The sequence below is a fragment of the Apteryx mantelli genome, chromosome 10 (assembly GCF_036417845.1).
Source record: "Apteryx mantelli isolate bAptMan1 chromosome 10, bAptMan1.hap1, whole genome shotgun sequence".
NCBI classification, from domain to species: Eukaryota; Metazoa; Chordata; class Aves; order Apterygiformes; family Apterygidae; genus Apteryx; species Apteryx mantelli.
This window is the reverse complement of record NC_089987.1, coordinates 23160180-23182400: the sequence shown is the minus strand read 5'-3', so window position 1 is coordinate 23182400 and position 22221 is coordinate 23160180. Positions and strand designations below refer to the sequence as shown.

At 47.2% G+C, this 22221-nt stretch overlaps 1 protein-coding gene across 1 annotated transcript; it reads right to left on the bottom strand.

Moving 5' to 3' along the window:
• Positions 1-8850: 8850 nt before the first annotated feature.
• PNP (purine nucleoside phosphorylase) lies at positions 8851-20445 on the bottom strand. The gene is made up of 6 exons (XM_013948583.2): positions 20423-20445; positions 16760-16929; positions 15817-15920; positions 13699-13874; positions 10044-10234; positions 8851-9068 (listed from the first exon to the last, which is right to left on the bottom strand). The coding sequence occupies exons 1-6, from the start codon at positions 20443-20445 to the stop codon at positions 8851-8853; spliced, it is 882 nt and encodes a 293-aa protein (XP_013804037.2).
• Between the last annotated feature and the right edge of the window lie 1776 nt (positions 20446-22221).

Genomic DNA, 22221 nt, shown 5'->3' with positions numbered 1-22221 from the left:
GCGCCGCGGCCCCGGGACACCGGCACCGCCGGGGCGGGGGCACCGGCAGCGGCTCCTGTCCCGGCCCTGTCACCCTGCCCTGCCCTGTCACCTCCCCCTGCCTTCTCATCCTGCCCTGTCCCCCTGCCCTGGATTGTCCCCTACCCCCTTCGTGTCGCTCCGCTCCTTCCCTGCGTCACTGCATCCCTGCCCGTGTCACCCGTCCCTGCCCGTGTCACCCCTACCCGTGTCACCCATCCCTGCTGTGTCACCCATCCCTGCCGTGTCACCCACCCCTGCGGGAATCACCCCAGCTGCCCCGTGGTGCCCCCAGCCAGCGCTGGCTCCAGCACGGGGCCGCGTGTGCCGGAGCTGGGGCTGGTAGCCCGCGGGAACACCTGGGAGCCAGAGCAGAGCGTCCCTGGGGCCAGCGGGGCTGCTGCCTGCCCGAGGAGGGCTGCAGAGCAGGTCCTGCCCGCAGGAGCTGTGCTGCGCTGCCAGGCAGCTCTGGGTGTCCTGCCCCCAGGCCCTCTCTGCCCTGCCCAAAAGCCCCCAGGATCGCTGCTCCCTTTCCCAGGGTCGGGAAGAGGATGCATTTTCCAGGCAGCCTGCAGCAGCCTTGGTGATGTTATATCCACCCCATCCTGGTGGCCCAGTGCTCCCTGGGGTGTCCTGAGCTGAGGGACCGGGATGTGGGGACATCCCCGGCTCTGGCTCTGCAGCGCAGTGGCGTTGGGCACAGAACGAGCCCTGGAAATGCCGGGGAGGAGCTGCGGCCACGGAGAGTCGCAGGTGCCCAGCACCCGGGTGCCAAAGCGGGGCCTTCTGCCCGCAAGGTGGGGGCTGGGGTAACCAAAGCAGAGCGATGAGCTGAGATCAGGACCCAGCTGGGCCACGAGTGCTGGAAGGATGCCCCATGAGTCCCCCAATGTGCGGGGCAGAAGTCCCGATTTACAGATATTTGGGAAGTTGGCTCCTGACAACAGCTTTGCGGCTAGTGATTTTCCGGGCCTGGCGCGAGGGGCAGTGTGGAAATGACCCCATCCCACGGAGCCGGAGGCGGCTGCCCAGCTGCAGGAGCCCAGCGCCTCGGCAGGGGTGGCGGGTCTCACCGCGCAGGAGGAGGCCGCACAAACGACACCCGCAGTAAGACCATCACCCGCGAGAGCCCGGCTAGAGCAGGGCCACACACCCTGGGCGCAGCGCCCGGAGACTTGCCTTCCAGCTCGCCGGTGACTTCCTGGCGGGACTGACCATTTGGAGGAATAAGCAAGGAGTCCTTAGACCAAAGAGAATTTTATATTCATAAAAACATGCCTGCTGCCGTGCTCCCGTCCTTGCTTTGCTTGCATGCCCTCCCAAATCTCTGTTTGGGGTTTGGCATCTCACAGCCTTTTGCTTTTCACCTTTCCGGCAGGGTCTGAGTAACCCCGTAGGGCTGCTCCACGCTGGCTGCGCGGAGCCGAAGCAGCCCCAAACGGCAAGGCAGGATCAGTCCCCCGAGGCTTTTCCGTGCCTGCCGGAGGACTATTTTGTTTGAGGGAAGGAAGCACCGTCGGCCGCTGCAGCCGGCCGCAGGTGCAGAACAGCAGCGCTTTGCACCCTGCATCCGCTCCCTTCGAGGCGGTTCGTTGGGGGGGGGGTTCTTCTCGCTCCCTCTCCGTCCCCAAATTGCAGGGAAATTTCCAGACCCAAACAAACAGCAACATGTGGGTTTTGTCACTGGCTCCAGCGCAGCCTGCCCGGGGCGGGTTGGGGGGGGGAAGTTACCATGGCTACGGGGAGGAAAAACCCAGATCCAGAGAGACGCTTTGGCCGATAAAAATGCTTAATTAAAGATGAGAAGAACATGGAGAAGTTCGGATGTGCGCAGAGCACGGACGTAATCAGCGCCAGGCAGCTGCTGGGAGTTATCAGGTGGACTTTGCATCGCACCCGGCGTCGGGGACTTTTATTTCAGTCTCTCGGCAGGCGCCTGGCTCTGCTTGCAGCCAGGCAAGGGGGTGCCGGCTCCGGGGCCAAAGCGCCCGGCGCGACCGAAGTGCCTCCATCCATCCCCGTGCTTTGATGAGTGCTGTGCAGGCATGGGGTGGTCCAACGGACGCCCAGCCCGGGGAGGGAGATGCTCCACCAGCATCCCGTGGGGAGAGGCAGGCCGGGAGGTTAACTGCGACGGGACAGCCCTTTCCTCCTGCTCTGCCTGCCCAAAGTGCCCTTCAGTCATGCACGGGGACACTTGAAGGTATCTCAGATGCTTGGTTCAGCTTGCCCAGCATGAAGATACACCCTGAAAAGCTTTCTATTCCCTTTGAATCTCACTTTTCCTTCCCCAGCCAGCCAGAGCCTGTTGCTTTTCCTTCCTCCTCCCTTTGGAGTTAAGTTTTCCTGGTGTTTGAGAGTGGAAACTTGCTGCATCCCTGGGGCTGGGCTCAGCTGAGACATCCCCATGAGCGCAGCAAGTCGGGGAGAGAAGGTGCACGGAGAAGCATTGGTCCCGAGTGTTGGCCTGTGATCTGCTCCGCAAGGCTGGAGGATGCCAGAGGTCCTGGTAGCTGCTGGTAGCCAGCCCCTTCTGGGCCAACTTACCCCCTTTTTCCTGGCTTACTGCACCCCCTGCTCCCCAATCTGCCTGCGAAAGAGGTTATCGCTGCGCGTTAGCCGGGGTTCTCCAGCTCTCCCATCTAACACACGGCAAGTGGGTCATCCCCACGAGCAGAGCCCTCCAGCAGGGACTGCAGCCCAAGCACGCAGCCCCGCGGCGGGGGTGGCTCCGCGTGTGGCCGGGATTAATAGCACATCACCGTCACGCTGCTCTGGGACACCCCGCTGACGGAGACAGGGAGGTCAGGGCTCTGGGGCAGCTGAGAAAGGGGAGGATCTGGGCTGGAAAGAGGAGCCAAGCAACCAGTTGACATTTTAATTGAAAACCACCTTTGGGACTTTTACTCCCTGCTCAGGTTGGGCTTGGACTGGCCATAGAGTGGGAAATCTAGGGCTAGTTTTAAGACTGTTTCCATTTTTTCTCCCTTCACTTTGGTGTCAGGTAGACTTGGCCCAAGCCAAGAACGTTTTCAAGCTTCCTGTCGCCTGAAGGTGCCCACAGCCGCTCACTGGCTGGGATGCAGTTTGGGAGAAGGGAGATGTAGGGCTGCAGCCCCCATTCCTGCCTGCAGCTGCATTTACCACCCGGCAGGACTCCCGGGTCGGATGAAATGGGCCCCAGCACTGCTTGCTAGCTCCGATTTCCTCTTTTCCTCCTCCCTCTCTTTTCTTCTTTTTTAACTGATTCAGACATGTGAAAAAGGTCAGGTCTGGTAAAGATGCTCTCACCTTCTGGGCAGGAAATTCGCTGGGCAGCCAGGTGCTGCCAGGTACCCAGAGAGCCCGCACTGTGCACCAAGAGAGTGTAAAGGGATGGGGGCAGGCACTCCAGCCGGGGAGACCTATATGCATCCCGATGTTCATGCTTGGCTGTCAACGTGGCCTTCCCTTAGCTAGCTAAAGGTTTTCAGATGCCCTGAAGGTGCCCAGGACAGCAGTCCCGGGTGAAACGCTTCCTCGAGCTGCTCATTCTGTCTCACTGCATAAAGGTGGCATGGCAAAGCTGTCAACTGAAACCAGCATTTGCTGGGAACTGGAGTCACCTGAGCATCAATGCCCTGGCATGGGTGAAGGACCTCTGTGAAGTGTCCTGAGAAACAAGAGTTCATCATTCTAGGAAGGAGTTTTGTGTTTCATCTGCATTGAGAAAGAATCTCAAAGAGCAGCTTCTGGTAAGGAAAGCAAGGGGAGTTTCTCTTCCTTTTAAAGCTCTCTCCCGGCAGGGGTGTCTGGGCGTTGGGCATGGCCCGGCAGCAGGAAGGGAAACCCCTGGGAGAAATAAGGCTGGATGGACCCCTCCAGCCATCGCAAACATGGATACATGGCCCAGATCATAAACTAACTTCTCTCTGGAAGATCGTGAGATTTTGGAAATACCCAACCAATCGCTCTGCTTGCAAAGCCAGGCTGCCTCGGGCTCTAATTCAGCAAAGCGCTTGAGCCACCTTTCTGTCCCAAACTGTATCTTTTACGCAGCTAAATTAAATGAACTCAGCTCAGCCGCCTGCCCTGGCTTGCACCGTATCAGACGAAGAGGGATGCTCCCTGTTGTTCCACATATTCAGCACGGCAGGGAAGGATTTAATTCTTTCTAGTGTACTAAATCCTTGCAGTGAAGACTTAAAGCTTTTTTTGGGGGGGGGGGGGAAACAACTTAGCAAAAACCCCTTGATTCAAATGCAGATTTCTGGTAAAGAGAAATGTCTAAAGGAACTTTGATAACTTGAAGGCGAAGCCTATGTTCAGTTACTGAGCTGAGACTGAAAGCACATTTTTTAAAAGCTTTTTGGTTTACTTTTATGTTCTGCAAAAGAGTGCAAACAGTGATTCTCATGTAAAAGAAACGTTCTGGTAAACTGAGCCTTGCACAGCAAACAGAGGCTGGATCACACTGTCAGATTTGCTGGGGGTGGTGGTGTCTGTGCGGTTGTTTCTCAGATAACAGCGGAGCTCTCGTAAAAACTCAATAGTATGGTCTGGCCCAGGGTTTTATCAGAGATTTTGCCTCTTGATAATACACTTTCGCATGAATCACACATGATGGTATCACCACATCTCTGTCTTCTCCAGGGAATTAGAAGCAGCAGGACTCAGTGACCCCCCCGGCCCTGAAAAATGTTCTTTGTACTGATGAGCAAGTAAAAGGAAATGGCTGAGACCAGCTCGCGAAATGGTGGCTGCTAGACAGTGAAGAATTAGCTGTACCAGCTCTGCAGTAAGGAGTATGGACCACCTGGTGATAACCACAGCAGAGGTTCATCCTGCCATGAGGATCAGAGGGGGCCGGAGTCCCCCGGGGCGGCTGAACTGTGGTTAGGGACAACCCGTGCTGGTGGCATTCGCTTCCCAGATGGCATCTGTGCTCATTGCTAACCCAAAGCCCTGAAAAAAACAGAATCAGGCCTTCCCAATCATGAAATTTGGGGTTCTTTTCTTTCACTTGCTAGTTCTTTATCTTTTCTAGCATCTTTCAGGTTAACTTGTTGACCACAAAAGCCAGAATTCCAAAAGTAAATAAGCTGCACAGAAAATGAGAATGAAAGGGAGCTGAGGCTCTCTTATGAACTACTTATTTCAGTCATTGATGTTTCCAGAAAGTAGTAAAAGAACTAAATAAAAAGCACAGGATCCACTGACAGAAGCATGACTGTGCCTTGTCCCATAGGATCTCAGGTGAGAGGTGCCAGGGAAATCAGGCCCTGCCTCCAGCGTAGACGACTTGCTGCGCTGGTGCCATCGCAGCTTTGGGTGTGTGTCCACCACCATATCTTTCACCCGCTCATAACTTAGTTGAGGACCCCCTTAGAAAACTTGGTACTTTCTCATCTAACTAGTTCCCCTGCCCAGTTGGATCAGTTGCACTAAGAAATACCTGTGCTAAATGTTAGTCAAATTTTGGTCCTAATTATCATGGACCAGATCCTGAGCTTTGAGGCTCTGCTGCTCTGTTCTCCAGGCTGCAGGGTCTGAGACGGGAGCTATGGCTAAGCAAGTCCTTCCTTTCTAATCTGCAGTGCTGGAGTACCAAACACAAACACATTGTTTTCAGTATCACAGCAGGTTTTATTTCCTCCCAGTTTCTTCTCTACACATCTTCCCCCACACTTGCATCATTGTATTTCAGCATTTTGAAGCTCATCAACAGTAAAAAGAGCGTTTGATTAAGAGGATCTCCAAAACCAGATAGATGAATCCACTTGTTAATTGTATCCCTCCCTCTCTCTTCCAAGGCATGAACAAGATCCTTTCCAAAGTGCCCACAGTCCATCTAGTTATTCAACAAGGACAAAAGGCTGGACGTTCATACAGAATTCAAGCTGCCCAGGTCAAACTTTAATGGTAGAAAGAAGGGCCTCCAACTCCAACAAAGGGCTCGACTGTCATTTAGAAGGCATTTCTTTAAAAATAGGTATAATTTGGCAAACATATTTAACCATATGGAAGAAAATTTCAGATTAAGTTTTGAGTTGTATTCAAATATAAGTGCATGGTATTTATATATCTGGTTTTCACCCTAAAAATTCTTGCCGAGATGTTAGTACATATTACTTTCCCCTAGGAAGGGGCTGAAAGGTGTTTATCTAATATTCTAATTCTTCGGACTGAGTGGAAAGAGGAGCGTATTCAGTGTACCGTAGGCAGGTGTTGCTGTCAAACTCCTCTAATCTCAAGCCTAGCCTGAGGAATACCAGCACAGCAGTGGTCTTTTTGGATACTTCCCATCAAGATCCAGTCAAGCCTGATTCCGATTAATTAATGGAGCCTGATGAAATCTCAGCCTTAGCTACTCTGCCTGCTCACTGGTTACGGCTAACTGCACAGCTGTCTTCCACTCTCACTTGAGAGACTTTGTATTTACGAAGTATTAATTAGATGAATGTGAAGTACCCTTTCCTAGGCAGGGGAAATTATCTGGTCTCTCTCTACCCTGTAACAAGCACGTATTAGGACAACTTGTAGTCTGAAAAGGCAGCAGGTAAAAAATGGTTCCTTCTTTCTCTGCACATCTGCTACTTTTCATATTTCCTCACTTATGCTGTCGCCGTTGACAAGCAATTCACTCCTGCTAGACCTGAAAAGGCAACAGACTTATGGAAGGAGCTGGAGTCTGTTCTCCTATGCCTGTGATCAGAATTGGTCCCTGAGATTGTCTTGACAGTCAGACCAGTTGAACAGAAAGAGGTGCTGTCTCAGAGGGCCTAGCTCGAGTGTGAAGAGGCACTGAAACAGTGACTTGGCCAGCAGAACACTTCTGATGAATTCTCCACCTCCAGAAGTCTTAAAGAACAGGTTAGGCAGACATTTGTCAGAAATGATTACAGGTAATCCTGCCCTGGGGAACAGGATGGGACTGGATGGTTCCTCAAGATCTCTTCTACACATAAGGTGCTATTGTTTGACAAAACAGTGCCAGATATGCATGGCTTGATTTTGTTCTCTTCCTGGTGGCAACATCTGCATCAATAATAATACACTAGTTGAGACTAGTAATTGCAAGATGAAGGGCTTCAAAATAATAGCCATCTGAAAAAAATCACCAGGCCACAACATCTTTTTGTGCCCTTTACCGAAGAAATGTCACAGAAGGGCTAGCATCAATGGTAAGCAATCAATCAGCTAAATTAAGGAAGCCAAATTAGAAGCTCTCCATGACAAGTTGGATGTTTTCAGTTCAGACCACTGTGTCATCTGAAAACATTTAACTGTGACAGTGATGGGCTTTATAGAAAACTCCAGGATAAATGAATGGAAAAGGTTACCTAATAATTGCAATCACTGTTTCATATCCAGCTGCATCCACTGCTCAGCTTGACCTTTGGGGAATAATGACTAATGCATAGTTCTGGTGAATATTCACCATGGACTATCCATGATAGATCAGTGGCATGCTGGTAAAAGGGAATGTGGTAGCCTCTCTTGTTTGTTCTTTACTCACTGCTAGGTTCAATTTCTTCATGAAAAAGGACTAGTGAAACCAGAAAAATATCCTACCTGTTCCAATATAAATTCCATTGTAATTTTGCATCACTAAACTCCAGAAATGATCGATGTTCCAGTATCTGCTGCAGGGACTGCAACAACACAAAGTTGGGGTGAAACACTGAGCTAGACAGTGATCTTCTCTGTCTTGGGACAACAAGAGGTAACCCATCTCAGGTGCCATTGGCCAAACTAATGATCTCTGAGACATCTAGAAACAGATTGAATAAAGTCCAGCAGAGTTGGATCTAGATTCTGTTTCCAGTTTGGCCACTTATACCAGTGCATGGACAAATCATCTTTTATCTGAGCTGCACTTTCCCTGTCTGTAAAATAGGGTGACACTGATTCAACCTTGTAAACAGAGTGGCAAGGTGTGAGGGGGATGTGTTGCGGGAATGTTGCACCGTAGCTGAACAGCTACTCAGCTCTGCAGCTGATCTTGGAAGTGAGCAGAGACAGGGCTCTCTAGTGAGACCTTCAGGGGATGTTAGGGGAGCACAAACCCCCTCTGAATGCTTGGGGATGCAGTGGCTTTCAAAGCTGTAAAATCAATTGTAATTCACCTACTATGAAGTATTGCTTGTTCCAGACTGATCTTATTTTATGTCTAACCCATTTTACATATCCAGGTCCTCATCCAAACCTCAGAGTCTCTTTCTGTGGACTTCCACTGGCTTTGGATCAGGTCCTAACACAGCATTCCCAGCAGCTGCCATACCCCAAGACCAGCTCTCAGCCCCTCGAGTTTGATTACCACGCAGGGGCTCAGTGCAGTGGGGGAGAGGAGAATCACAGCAGGAGAGTGCTGCGCTGAGTGAGGCAGGGGCACACAGATGAGAGACATCGAACGCTCTGCAGAGTAAAGAGGGGGAGTTGTAGCTCATGTTACTGAGGGGCTCGGTGCTGACATTTGGGGTTGGGGATCACAGAATCACAGAATGGTTGAGGTTGGAAGGGACCTCTGGAGATCATCTAGTCAGATCTGCCAGAGACCATCAGGCTGTGTTTCTTTAAGTGCCAGAAAGCTGCCGTGGCCTTTCCTGGCAGGGTAAAAAGGAAACTGGCTACTAACAAGGGCACCATTCTGGCAAACTTCAAAGCACATCTCTGTGCCTGACCAACTAAACCGTGGGGACAAAGATCAAAGGTATATTCAAAAGCAAGAGAGCAGAAGGGGAAAACCTCACTGATGGCTCTCCCCCAACACTTGCTAGTGTTCACACATTATGATGAACGGCTCTAGGATCTCTAGGAGAGCTGCAGTAGAGGCAGATTCAGTGCTGGAGGTCACGGAGAGTTTGCATTTTCCCCCAACTTGCCAATGAAGCGAGTGACCAATTTCTGCAGGGCTTCAGCCCGGACCACCGAGATGCGCAGAACTTCTTCATGGTTGGCTTTCTCCTGACTGTTGTAGCTCATCACAGCTTTGTTGGTGATGAGGGAGACCCCAAAGACTCTGAGGCCACAGTGCCTGGCTACAATTACCTCTGGGACAGTGCTCATGCCTACAGTAGGAGAGGAAAGGACAAGGGTGAGTCAGAAGGGTCAGGATTTACACCAGAACAAAATCCCTCTAAAGCTCCAAGCCACTCTTCCATCTTCAGTGCATGCCCTGGTCTCATTTCTCTGCAGCTCTCTATTTCTGAGCAATGTAATAGTTTAAGGCTGTAACAGTTGTAAGGCTGTAATAGTTGTAGCACTGCCTTTACAACTCTGTTCAGCATAATGAGCCACCTATGTTTTATTCTTGTGTGCTGTGTCTCTGTTCCTAAGATGGGGCGTCTCGTGTCAGGCTGCTTGTAGCCCTGCTAAGAGAAGTACTGATGTGCTGTCTCATTTAGTTCTTCTCTTCCTTGGCTAAAAAAATACCATTAGGAGAAATGGCTTTCTTAGAAGTTGAACTCCTTTTTTCACACACAATGCATCTGCAGATTTTAATGAACAGACTTCCACAAGTTGCTTCAGCTACCCAGGTGTCAAGCTGGAGGAATCATATGGATCATAATGTTTACCTTCCTCATATGCAGTTGGGAAGGTTTCCATAATTGCTACCCCTAAAGCACCAGGACTCTCTTGTGGAGGGCTGCTTTGTACAGAAGGGGCACAGGGAAAATCCTTAGTGTGTCAGAATTTAGAAAATAACTGAACAGCACTTTATTTCTGATTGGACTCCACTCATTCCTGCTGAAGTCAAACCATCTGAGTGTGGGAAATTTGTTCCTTGGAAAATAAACGAAACGTTACACTGAGCTCCTTGTCTCAGACATCCATAAACTGGAGAACTGTTTTGCAGATTCATCCTAGGAGCGGCATTAAGTAACTACAGAACTATGCAGAACTATACAGAGCTTATTTCTCTAGGCCCAAGAGACTTAGGTGGGGAGACAAACAGTGAAAAGAGTCAGCCTGGGGCCGAGTTCCTTGTTTAACCCATTGTTAAGTGCCCAAATGACCCCACAAGCCCAGCCCATGCAGCTTACCTACGGCATCTGCTCCCAGGGCCTGCAGCATGCGGCACTCGGCAATGGTTTCATAGCAGGGACCTGCCAGCATACAGTACACTCCTTCTCGGATGAAACCCAGGTAGCCCAGTTCCTGTGCGCTTTCCCTCGCCAGGCTGAGCAGCTCTTGTTCGTAAGCATCTGACATGCAGGGAAACCTCACTCCGAACCTGTAAGGCAGGAAAGGACACAGCCGTGCTGATATTGCTTCTGCTACTTTCTCTCCATCAGGGTTCAGTAATGATCACCGTTTGGCAAAAAGGGAAAGATAAAGGGCAGACCTGCCTTGAATACAGTCTGTATCATCCCAGCCTTGCCATCAGACACTTCTGTCCGCATAACGTTCCTGCCAGACCTAATCCCCCAAGACCCTCGGCATGGCAGAGATTATAGCCACTGGAAGGTCTGGCATTGCGTGCCTACAGTACAAGTCCTTTGGGAATGGTCTTTCCAAGAACTTTATCTCCAGATAACACTGATGGCCAGTTCTTTCTCCCCAATAACTGGCCATTGTGACTTTTAAAAATCGTGCATCGGAGAGTTGCTGCCCTCTGCCTCTCCTGCATGCCGGGCAGCAGAGGGGCTCCCAAAGGCCACCCCAGTGAGGAGGCTGGAGCAGGGCCTGGTGGAGCATTGGTAACTATACATTTAAGACTCACTGCAGTGGGCAGCCGTTAAACCAGGCTCAGCTCCAGGGATGCCCCATTCTGCAACAGCAAGGGCTGTTCTGTCACCTCATTAACACCCACACAGTCGAAATAGAAACACAGAGTTGGAGGTGTTGGAGACAAAGCAGGTGAGACTTGAGTCCCTCTCCTCCACTATCTATATTAGGCTAGTCTGAAGGGTCCAAGGAATGGCTTTCTTTGGAAGGCCTGTTCTGCAGATGAACAGATACTGCTAGTCAGAAAATACACCCCAGGACTGAGCACCTGATTCAGCTTTTGGTTCCTGGCACAGCAGGGTCACACCAAGCACAAGTCAGTTCACTTTTCTAGGATATGATTGAATTTAGTTGCCTAACCATAGGCATCTAGCACTAGTTGAGATACCCTGGTAGGTCCTGTCTGTCCCTCAGCTGTCACTCCAGAGCATGCAGGTATCCTGTGGGTCTTATGCTGTATTTGCCAGCTCCTGAGAAAGGGTATTTATTGGATACTCGGTGGAGTCTCAGATGCTATTAAATACCTATATTTAGGCAATGGTGTCCTGCTCTTGGTGCCCTCCCTCACAGGAAAGGGGCAGAGGAGCACATCTTAAAGCTCCAGGGCCAAAATTTAGGTAACGTTCATCCTGTGCTTCAAAGTTGGGTCTCTGACTTGCTTTGGATCTTAAAACAGCCCAGTCCTGCTCCTGATTGAGCAAATCGTACTATGGACTCAAGAAGAGCAGAAATAGATGGCAAGGACTGGTGTGCTGCTGCTGAAGTAATCTGCAAAATAAACTTCTAGCCATCTTCTCCAACTTGGTTCAGTAGGAATGGATCAGGTCCCTTACCTAGGCTATTAAAGCTCTGGCTGGCTTTCATGTTCTTCCAGCTGAATGTTCAGGGCAGCAGCTGACTTATTTTATGTTTGTGAGCACTAAAATATTATAAATAAAAAATAACCTTTTCTGTCTGGTCTAAGGGAACAAGCATTCATCAGCACAAAAATTGCTTCTTCTCCTTCCTGAAGGCTGGCTTGCAATGCACAGACCAACCTCTCTAATTTATTAAATGCAATCCTCAGATTCTCGCATATATTCCCTTTTCACATCCCTGCATTGCCTCTAGTTTTCCCTCAGTTGTGCTGAGATAAATCCTTCCCGATGGCTGAGCCAGACTGGCTTTTAGCAGGAGTCTGCTCAGCTGAAGCAACACTCTGTGACACTTTGCAAGCTGATTCATAAAATCCTTTTGCCCATTTGGATGCCCTGGTCAGCAGTACAAGAGTCACATCTCCCAGAGCACTGCGGTCTTCACCAGGAAGCTGCTTTTGGGAGGCAATGAGACAGCTATGCTGCCTTTGAATGTTGTCCAAAGGAAGTTACTGTTTGGCTGGCATTTTTCCTCCCATTCCTGAGTGATTATGCAAGTCCAGAGAGCTGTCAACACTCCTCCATGTGGCTTCTTTGCTTTTGATCTTTCTTTCTTCCAACCCACACCAATACCTATAAAGATGTAAAGATGTTTTGCTTCAGATGGGTACTGTCCTCTTGCCATTCGAATTGCAGAACAGCATTTATCTTTTCCGAGATAATTGTTAACACCTTCCAGATTTCTTCAGAAGCAGAAGCCAGGTCTGGTCAGGAAGGAACTAACTGTAACTGGAAACCAGGCAGAACGTGTTGCTCTCAACCAGAACTTAATTTCTGGAAAGATCCGAGGACAGTCCAGGTGTCTGTCCTGCAAACACGTTCCTTTTATTAAGATGAAGGTACCACCACCCAACAATAGATTTGGGCATCCTGTTATCTCCATTCACTCTTTGCTCATAATTACCACCTCCTTCTCTGCCTTTGTTCCCTGTCCTCTGGCTTTACACACCTGGCTTTCATCTGGATTCTTTTCTGCCTGTTTGGTAAGGAAATCATTCTTTCTGCTGTTACCTCCTTATCATCAAAATCAAGAGAAGACTCAGACAACCCTGGATCTCTCCTGCTTCCTTCTTGACTTTCCTGACATCTGAAACTCTGCTCAGGCCAAAGCTCCAGTGGATGTGTACAACAAAAACCCTGGACCGCTACTCTGCAAGACTCTGACTTGCCAGCTCAACCAGCAGCAGGTCATGCTCTTAGATCTAGAGGTCTCTGGAGAGGCTGCCAAGACAACCAGCTCTCATCGGACCGATGCCTTCAGTGAATAAATGATATCAACAGAGGCACCTCAGTTTCATGGTCTGAATACAAGAGAGGTTATCAGGAACCTTTGAGTTTTCATCTATACTCTTCTACCAACTTATTGCCTGGCCTCTGTTGTATCACAGTTGCATCACATGAGAAATGACTGTGGATAAATGCAGGCTGGAAACACTGCAGTTCACTAGATCACTCAGAAGGAACTGGCAGGGAGAAGGACTGACAAGAGGAGACAGCAGCATATCTGTTTTGCAGCCGGTATGGCTAGCCATGTCAGGAGAAGGATCAGGGTTCTGCTTTTATAAAACAAGCCTTCTGGAGATTTGCATATAAACTCCTTGTTGAATTATAAGAGAAGCAACAACCAGGGAAGGCACTTGGGGAAAGCAGGGCAGATGGCACGGCACACAGTTATTGCTTTAGCTTTTCCCTTGTGGGTATCTGGATCCAAACCCTAACTCTCAATAACTACTTGCCAGCAGGTACAACTGGTGGTCTCAGCCCATGGCTGGAGTAGGAAAGGATGCATTGGCAATGTGGGGGCCGGGGGGTCAGCTGGGATCGAGGGGAGATGTGCTTTGCCATAGCACCATTGGAACTCAAGTCTGGAACAGCAGGAGATGAAGCAGGACAGGAGCAAAGGCCAGTGACAGAGCTGTGTGGGAAGTCTGCAAAGAACCTGCCACACAGCCACTTTAAGCCAGTGCTATTAACTTTTCATAAAACCCTTTAGAAATGTTCTTCTGCTCTTGCAGGTGCATGTTGCCCAGTTTGGGGAGGGAGGATGCGTTCTTACCTCTCATCATTTGGTCCACGCAGTGGATTGTGCCCTCCCAAGCCAAACATGTTGATGTGATCTCTAATGAACATGATGTCCCCCACTTGGAAGTGGTGATTCAGTCCCCCAGCAGCATTTGTGACAATCAAGATCTCGACCCCCAGGAGACAGAACACTCTGATGGGAAAGGTGACCTGCAAGTACCAAAAAAAGACATCTGTGCAAGGAATATCAGAGTCTGGCATTCCAAACTGTTTGGTATTCCAGGAGCACTATGCTAGATTTGTCTTTGCATAGGCGGGATTACTAGATAAGTTGACTTTATCTTCCGTTCCATTCTTGCATCTTTTCGGAGAGGGATGGAGCTGTAAAGAAGATAGAGCTGGAGCAGCCATTAAGTAGTTGGTTAACTGTCCTTGCTCAATTAAAAATAATAGCAGCAGGAAAAGACACAATGACTGTGATCAACAGCATTAACAGGGAATAAAGGATGGAGAGGAGAGAGAAACAGTGCAGAAGGTTTGAAGCAGCTAGAAATCGCCTTCTTGGGGAGGCAAGGAGAAGGAGTTTGTAGAATACTAATATTCTGCTCACTTTCTTTGGGGAGAGAAGTAATCTTTGCAGTAGTCCTCCCTCATTTAGCCTATTTGGCTTCAATAGATTCCCTTTTCCTCAGTTTAGCTCTGTAGACCCTCACATACCATAGCTGCGTAAAAGTGCTTTCTTCTTAATTAAAAGATCTGTTTCTGAGCCTCCTTGCTGTATGGGGAGGAGAACTAAAGGCCTCCATGCACCTAAGCAAGGAACTTCCCATCTCTGTGGGCAGTGAGGGGCCTATATGAACCTATGAGGAGACAAATCAATTTTTTTCCTCTAATTTAACCCCCCCCCCCAATTTAAATAAAAAGCATTTTAATGTTTTTGAAACATATTAAAAACTAACTTTGAAATAAGTACCTTTAAAATTCAAGCCCACATTCACTACAGTTTCACTAAGGTCAAATAAACAAAGTACAGAAAGAAATAAGCAGATAATTTTTCCTTGCTGTCAAAGTCTTGCAGAAGTCAAACCACTGTGCTGGTTAAGTAACTACGTATGCACATGGACCTGGAGTTTAGCTGATAAACCAGCTTTTTACAGCAACAATGTATTTTGCAGAAACAGAGATTACTTTCTTCATTTCAGTTTATTCACATCAGCTTACTGCAATGATCAGCTTATCCAAAGTTGAGAAACTATTGGAAACTGAAAAAAAATCAATAAAGGAAGGAATCAGGAAGGAATGAGGAGGAGATCTTCTAGTTCTAAAATGCTAAAGAAGCTGCAAGCAGCAATAACTATATATATCACTTCTTTCCCATGAACACCACTTCTTTAATAAATGAGTTAATATTAATTGAAAAATATGTTTTGATAAACCTATTTTTATATCATGCACATTTAAAATAGTTTTGTTTTATTAAGAGGTAAGAGTGCTGCCAAGTATTGCAATTTATATTCAAATGCAAACTGCCCTGAGGCACGAATTAAATCCCAAACCTAACCAAATAAAAAAGAACCCACAAAACCAGCAGCCAGTAAATAAGAAATATTATTTCCATTTTCTAACAGAAATCTGTAAACACGCATGTTAGGTTATATAAGTGCTTGAATTTACATATAGTTTCTATATGTTAACTGGGAGAATATTCCAAATTATACCAGCCAATGAGTTTTTTCTATGGGAGAAGAAAACCCTAAGAGATACAAACGCAAAAGAAGATTAAAACAGATTATTTTTATGACTCAAAGTTTCCCAATTGTTGAGGCAAACCGTAATTAAAATGACTGAGTTGAACCACGTAAATTAATCTGCCTGGTACGATACACTATTTTACCCTGAGAGTATAGTGGGGCTAGCCCGTTTGTACGGCTGCACAGCATCAGCTTTATCTGGCAGAAGCTAGCAGACTTATCTCTTAGCTTGAATTCCCAATTTTCGGTTTTAGGAAGAGACCAAAATCTAAGCCTAAGCTGTTTAAATGCTCACTGCAAGAGCTAGCCTCCTGCAGCTAGCTATCAAAGCAGTCACTTTTGCCCGTCTTTAAAAACACATCTCTTCTGCTCTGTGAACGATTTTCTGCAGGAAAACTCACCGCGCTGATAGAGTATCCTTCATAAAAGTGGAAACGCCCCTGCATGCATACACACGGATGTCCATTCAGCTCCCCAAACACCAATCTGCCAACATGCCCTGCAACTGTAAGTTAATAGCGTGTCATTTTAGTTACAGGTCTTCAGATCTGATTTTATAGGGGTTTGTCAGTTGATACTTATGCATTACAGCAGGGCCAAGCACTGCAAAACCAGGAACTGAAAGTTCAGTGTAAATACCAACGTCAACATGCAGAAACACATGGGTGGATTATTATTATTATTATTATTTCCCAAAAAACTAAAAAGTTCAGCAGCTTTCATTGAGTTCTGCAAAATCTTCCCTGCGCTGTCCTACCATTTAACTCAACTTGACCAATACTTCTGGAGAATACCTCCAGGGGCACAAACACATGCTTGAGAGCTTCAGAAGAGGGTCAGGCCATGTGAGGAGTGATGGCTTCCAAGATGTTGATTTCTGCTCACTAGCAGCGGGTCCAAGGACACATTTCTCATGGGACCTTAATGACTCAGGATATTAGGAACAAGCAACCAGGGATGAATTTGTATTGGCAGCTTGTGGGTGAAACAGTTGACAATATTACCACTCCTTGAGTTCCCATCTATCTAGGAGCGAGTATAAACTCCTTTTCTGGTGGTAGCAAAGTTGTCAGTTTACAGCTATCACCTAGAAAGAATGACACGTGATTTGGGATTAGGGCTCATGGAGAAGACACTGAAATTAAGAGTCAAGATATGGCTCTGTTGATGCTCGTTTCACCACTGAAGGTTGGTTTGCAGCCAGGTGCCAAGAGCAGAACACACGTTGTGTATGCCAATTTGAGCTGTCTTAACTTAAAGGGATGACACTGGGCTCTGTTAAATGTTGCTGATGGGACACTGAACAGCTCTTACAAATAATCAGATGCCCTGGGTTGTGCTAACCTGTGCTCCATGGGAAATGAGGGATATCCTCATACGGAAAGACTGTCTTGTTATCCAGCATATCAGCCAGACCTCCCAGTCCAGATCCGCAGATGATGGCAGTCTTTGGGCGCTGAGCGGTACGGGCTCGTAACCAGTCTGCTGTTTCCTTATACACCTCATAGGAATTTCTGCAGAAGGAGAACAGGTCAGTGAGGCTATCAAGCCATCCAAAGAACAAACTTCAAAGGATAAAAGTCCCAAGAAGGTGCAAAACAAAATTTTTTTTCTTTTGCTAAGACTAAAATGATAGGCGCTTCACTGCTATTATTACAGATGTTTCTCTACAGCAACCACTTTTAATCTCATATTTTAGCACTGGGCACAGGCAAATCATTTGAATTCTCTGTGCCAGTTTCATTCTATAGCGAAAACCTGGCTAATGATACCTATATCACAGGAACATCTCAGGGTAGAACCACCCATGTTCTGATGAGCGCTGGTCTCTCCGGAGCTACTGAAGGAACGCGAAAGCATTGTTAGTCTGAGAAATTGTGAACTATATGTCAGTGCGTGGGGATGTCTGACCCAGGATGGGGAAATGCGAGAGGGTGCAAGTGCAGGGGCACCTGCATGGCACAACTGAGTTGCTGTGCCGACGAGGCAGTTGTCACTGTTCCCCTGCGACGCGCTAGGCAGTAGTCCTATGCAGGGTGGTGCCACGCATCATCTACAGAGATGGGGAACCCAGTCTTCCTAAGTGCTGGGTGCCCTCCGCTCCCAGTGCCTCCTTCTGGAGCTGGTAGCATTTCTAGAACGTCTGCCTTCTTGATACCTCATGATTTCAGAAGCGGAGGTTGACACGGAGACCTCGCTCATCCTTTCCTCTCCTCCAGGGTGGGCAGTGGCTCACGCTCACAGTCTGCTCTAGGCAAGAGGCCTGGTGACATAACTCTACGGCAAAACAGAAATTAAAAGCAGGAATTTGGGCTCCTGGGCTTTTGTTATTTGATTTCAGGGGGGCTACTCAGATATCTTGCCGGAACATAGGTCTTATCCAGTGCTGATGCACATTGCTAGAAGGTGGAATAGGAGGAGCTGGCATTACATTGCCCGTTTTGAATCCATCTCATGGAAAGTGAGTGGACTTCAACATTCAGCCCTATCACTCCAGTATTCTTCAGATGCATTAATCACAGTTTTGAAATACGATCAATAGAAGAATAAGCCTATAATCCTGTTTCCAATAGCACAATGAAGATACTTTCTGAAAGTCAATATCAAGGTTGATTGGAAATTCTCTTCAAAAGCAAGGGTACTGACAGTATTTCTTGATAGCAACTCAGTCGTTGCTATTGATGAATAGAATTAATAATGGTATTTGATGGAGGATTGGGTCACAGAGCGAACTCACTCAAATAGGGGCAGCATGTTCTGCATATAAAACGCTGATCTGGTTATTAAGGACTGAAAAGATCAGATAGCGCAAGGGTGAAGGTGATGTAAAATTGACTGGAGACACTGATAAGCAGCATCTGTTTCCTCAATGTTTCTTTTTTAAAAGGAGTCTCTTGCTTCCAGAGGAGCAAACCTTCAAACTGGGATTCTGCTTTCTGCAGCCTTAAAGCACATATGCAAAAGCTTTCAAAGTGCCGCTCTATGCTCCAGGAGATTTCCGACCATCGATGAACAGGATTTGAATGTCGATGTACATCTAATTCCTCTAACGGGCGCGTCACGTATTCAAATGCAGAATGTTAACTCTAAAACCATTTTTCTTTCTTGATACTGATGCAGCAGATTTCTATTACTTGGGTATCTTCTGTAAGCTTTTTCATATCCCAGCTGCCCAGCTTCTGCTATAGGTCCTGTCCAATGTCTGCTACATCAAAATTATGTTCCTAGTTTGGAATGGTGATGCCATATATACCTAGAATATGTCATAAACTCATGATCTGCGCAAAAAAAAACCCCAAACCTTCCATACTCATGAATTAAAATGGAAAGTCATATTTACCGGAATTACTTCTCACAGGACAAGCCAAGAAATGAGAAAGTTTATTTACCATAACTTATTGTTGCATTCTGCAAGTGTACTGTGTCCAAACTCTTAAAATAAGCAAAAGGTATGAAAATGGCATTAACCAAGCCTACCTTTGACTGACCATATTATTGTTTTCCCAGCTATAGCTCTCCCAGACAAATACTTTCAAAGTGCTTTACATAAATTAATGAATGATTCCTCATACTTTCTCCTCTGAGTAACTGCAACCCTTCTTTAGAAATTTGAAAGAACCAAAGAGAGTTTAAATGCAGGACCCAAGCTCATGAGGTACCTGTGGCAGACCTGAGGAAAGAACTGAGGTCACCAAGTATTTGCTCTTTCATTTCCTCCCTAGTCCCCTTTCTTGCATTTTTGTGGTGTATTTTTCTTTTTTTTTAAGTGAACATACCCCTGCATAATAACATTAAAATACTGTTCCCATATCCCTGAAAATTTTGGGAGTTTGGGATGAATCTGATTCAATGACACCTGGAGACAATGGGATTGACTGAGTTGCATCGAGTTTTAGAGCGATTTTTTCCTTCTAAGCAGAAGAAAGAAGTTAAAACATTTCCTATCCAAAGTGGGTGGTAAAACTCCAGTGCTGTGTAACTCTACTTGCCTGAAAGGAGCCACAGCGGGTATGAAGGGGCCTTTAAAGCCATCTTTGCCCCCAAATGCTCCAAAAATCCCAGAGCTGTCTCTGGTACTGAGTGCAAACTGCTCACTAATGGAAAAAAAATGTGCGTATTAATTTGGGGTGCCCAGACTGCAATAGTTTCTGCTTAGTTCTCAGAAATCTTCTGGATGCACAGCATCAAAGGGGACCGGCGGGTGCTGAGAATTTCTGAATGCAAGGAAGAAAGTACTTGCTCAGCGGGAGAGGAAGGAGAGTTTGACCTAAGGGTCAGCGAATGCAATATTTAGCTTGAAACTGCATGACCCTGAGGTCTGCGCAAGCTTTTTGACAGCATGCATTAATACATGTAACACAAAGCCCCCTATAGCTACTCCATCTCCAACAATGCACACCTAATAATAGCGCTCAGTAGCATCGCTTTGGGTTATATCACAGGGTCAGCTGAAAACACAATCCCCTTTATTGTGATTGCTGTCATCCATTGGAGAAATGCATCTGTTGCAAAACATAGGATTGTTGTTGATGACAGATCTTTTATGGCATAAAAAAAAAAAAGAGAAACCTCTCACTGTGCTTCTTGTGCTTCTAGGTTGGTTGAAAGCAAATCCATGTAAAAGGCAGACATATCCCAATAAACAGATAAAGCATTACATTTTGGAGAGGGTCATAATGGCATATGTATTTGCAGCGTGAGCATCTCCGTCTCCACTTAACAACACAATGATATTTGCCTCTTCAACAGCCTGCATCTTCTGGCCCATAACCTTTCCCAAGGTCACCTGCTCATTGCCATATTTCATAATACCAGCACCTGACACAGGCAGATGGCCAGATTCCTCTTCAATAATAAGACGCTTACTTCTAGGCATCCTGTGCCTGACATTTATTGAGTGCCCAGTAGGAAGGAGGAGAGAAAAACAATGCAAGGAAAAGCGATGCAATTTCTCTAGTCCCTTTTTAGCCAGGATGTCTGTGCATCCCTGATTTCACAGCCTCTTACCTGTCTTCCTCAGCACAGGCCATCCTCCTCTCTGGTTAACTGAAAGAAGGGGATGGAAATGGAGCTGCAGGCTTTACTTTAGCCTGGCAGAAAGACCAGGCAGCAGAGGCCCATTGAACCTGCAGAAGCTGCTGCCGGCTCTGGCAGTGAGTCAGGGAGGTGTGTCTCCAGCTTGTCTCTGCTTTCCCCTGAGCAACTCTAATCCTGGAGTAGGAGGGGCATGTTCAGGACATCTGCTCTTCTGGTCTCACCCCTATGACACATATGCTCCAAATCTATGCAGAAAGCTTACACGCACGCACACACACACGTACACGCTCACATTATAATGCAGATTAAGCCTGGAAAGTTCACATGCGCACACGCAACTTCAGCAGCCCCTAACAGCACAGCAGCTGACAACAAATCTGCATAGATTTGCACACAGTTGCGTCAACTGGGAACCAGCTAGCAGCTATAGTCGCCTGTTCCTTTATAATTCAAATCCCTGGGAGCAGGCCATGAGTTCACCGGGAGTCTGCAGAGTCTGCAAGATGATCTGTACCACTTATTCCTACAACAAGCAATGAGACATTTCCGCATCTCACATCATCTTCCCATTCTTTCACGGCAATGAGGGGACCCCTTAGGGCCCCCAATGTTTTACTCGCATTTAAACACCATGCCCATCTCGACAGGAAATACTGCTTTGAGCTATTCTTCATCTCTCTTCAACTGTTTGTGTTATGGAAGACATCGGAAAAGCAGCATCCCAGCATGTGCCTCTCCAATTTTAGCTTTGTTTTACACAGAAACAAAGCTTAAAACAATCTTGGTATATGTATCTGTCCATGCAACAATACCTGATCTCAACAGCTAATTTGAACCACATTTAACAAAGCCACAGATGTTTCCAAGACAATAAAGTGCCTAAAAAATTTATGAAGATAGGCGATGAGTAGAGAAGAGACCTTACCTGCTCCAAGTGCAAGGTTACAGTATGCATTCATAGCTTACTAGATCCAGAAGAGTCACATGGGAGCAGCCTTTATAAATGTCCCAAGCAGGGAGAAAGCCTCAATCTGAGCTTGTGAACTCTTAGACAAATCAGGCAGACATAATAAAAATCCCTAGAAAAGTGGACTCCCCCAGTTCCAGGTCTGGTTGCTTCTATGCATGTTTGCTTCTTGGCCTTGAAGACCACACACCAAACATCTCCTAGGTTGCCCCAAGAAACTTTCTCAGAGAACTTCAAAGTCAAATGATAAGAAACAGCCTGGGCATTTTTAGAGAGAGATATACTTCATGTTGGAAGGCCCCTGCTCCAAGGCAGAAACCCATAGTATTCTCCTCTATTCCAGCACATGCTGGGAGTCTGTAACAACATGCAGGATTTAGGCATCGTGTAATAGTAAGTTCTGTCAGTAAGAGCTACCTGTTGAAAGGTACAACTGAAGTAGTCAGACACTAAAAAATGGATCCGAACAAACCCTAAGTGCCCTTTCCCCTCAAGTTCTTGTCTTTCCCCTCCATCCCTTCAGGCAGCAGGAGCTGCACATCGCTGCGCCGGCGCAGTGCAGTCTGCTGGCAGAGTTTTCTGTGGCAGTACTAAACTCATTTTCCTTTCCATCCCTCTTCTCTTGCCCTCCTCATTCTGTTCTTACCATGATCCCCCTCCTTTTTCAGATATACCCCCCTTCTATCATTATCTCTTATTTCTGTTTTTCCGAACCGTAGCCATCTCTGTGCCTGTTCTGCATATAGTCTCCTTTCCCTTCATTACTTTTTCCTTCAGCAACATTTTTCTATACAAAACACAT

What these genes read in the sequence shown, in the direction of transcription:
- PNP (XM_013948583.2), bottom strand. Translation starts at nt 20,445, where the DNA reads ATGGCCTGTGCTGAGGAAGACAG. An exon ending in GCCTGTGCTGAGGAAGACAG is followed by an intron (nt 16,930 to 20,422) that starts GTAAGAGGCTGT and finishes CTCCTTCTGCAG; the next exon opens with AAATTCCTATGAGGTGTATA. An exon ending in AAGGATACTCTATCAGCGCG is followed by an intron (nt 13,875 to 15,816) that starts GTGAGTTTTCCT and finishes TGGTACTTGCAG; the next exon opens with GTCACCTTTCCCATCAGAGT.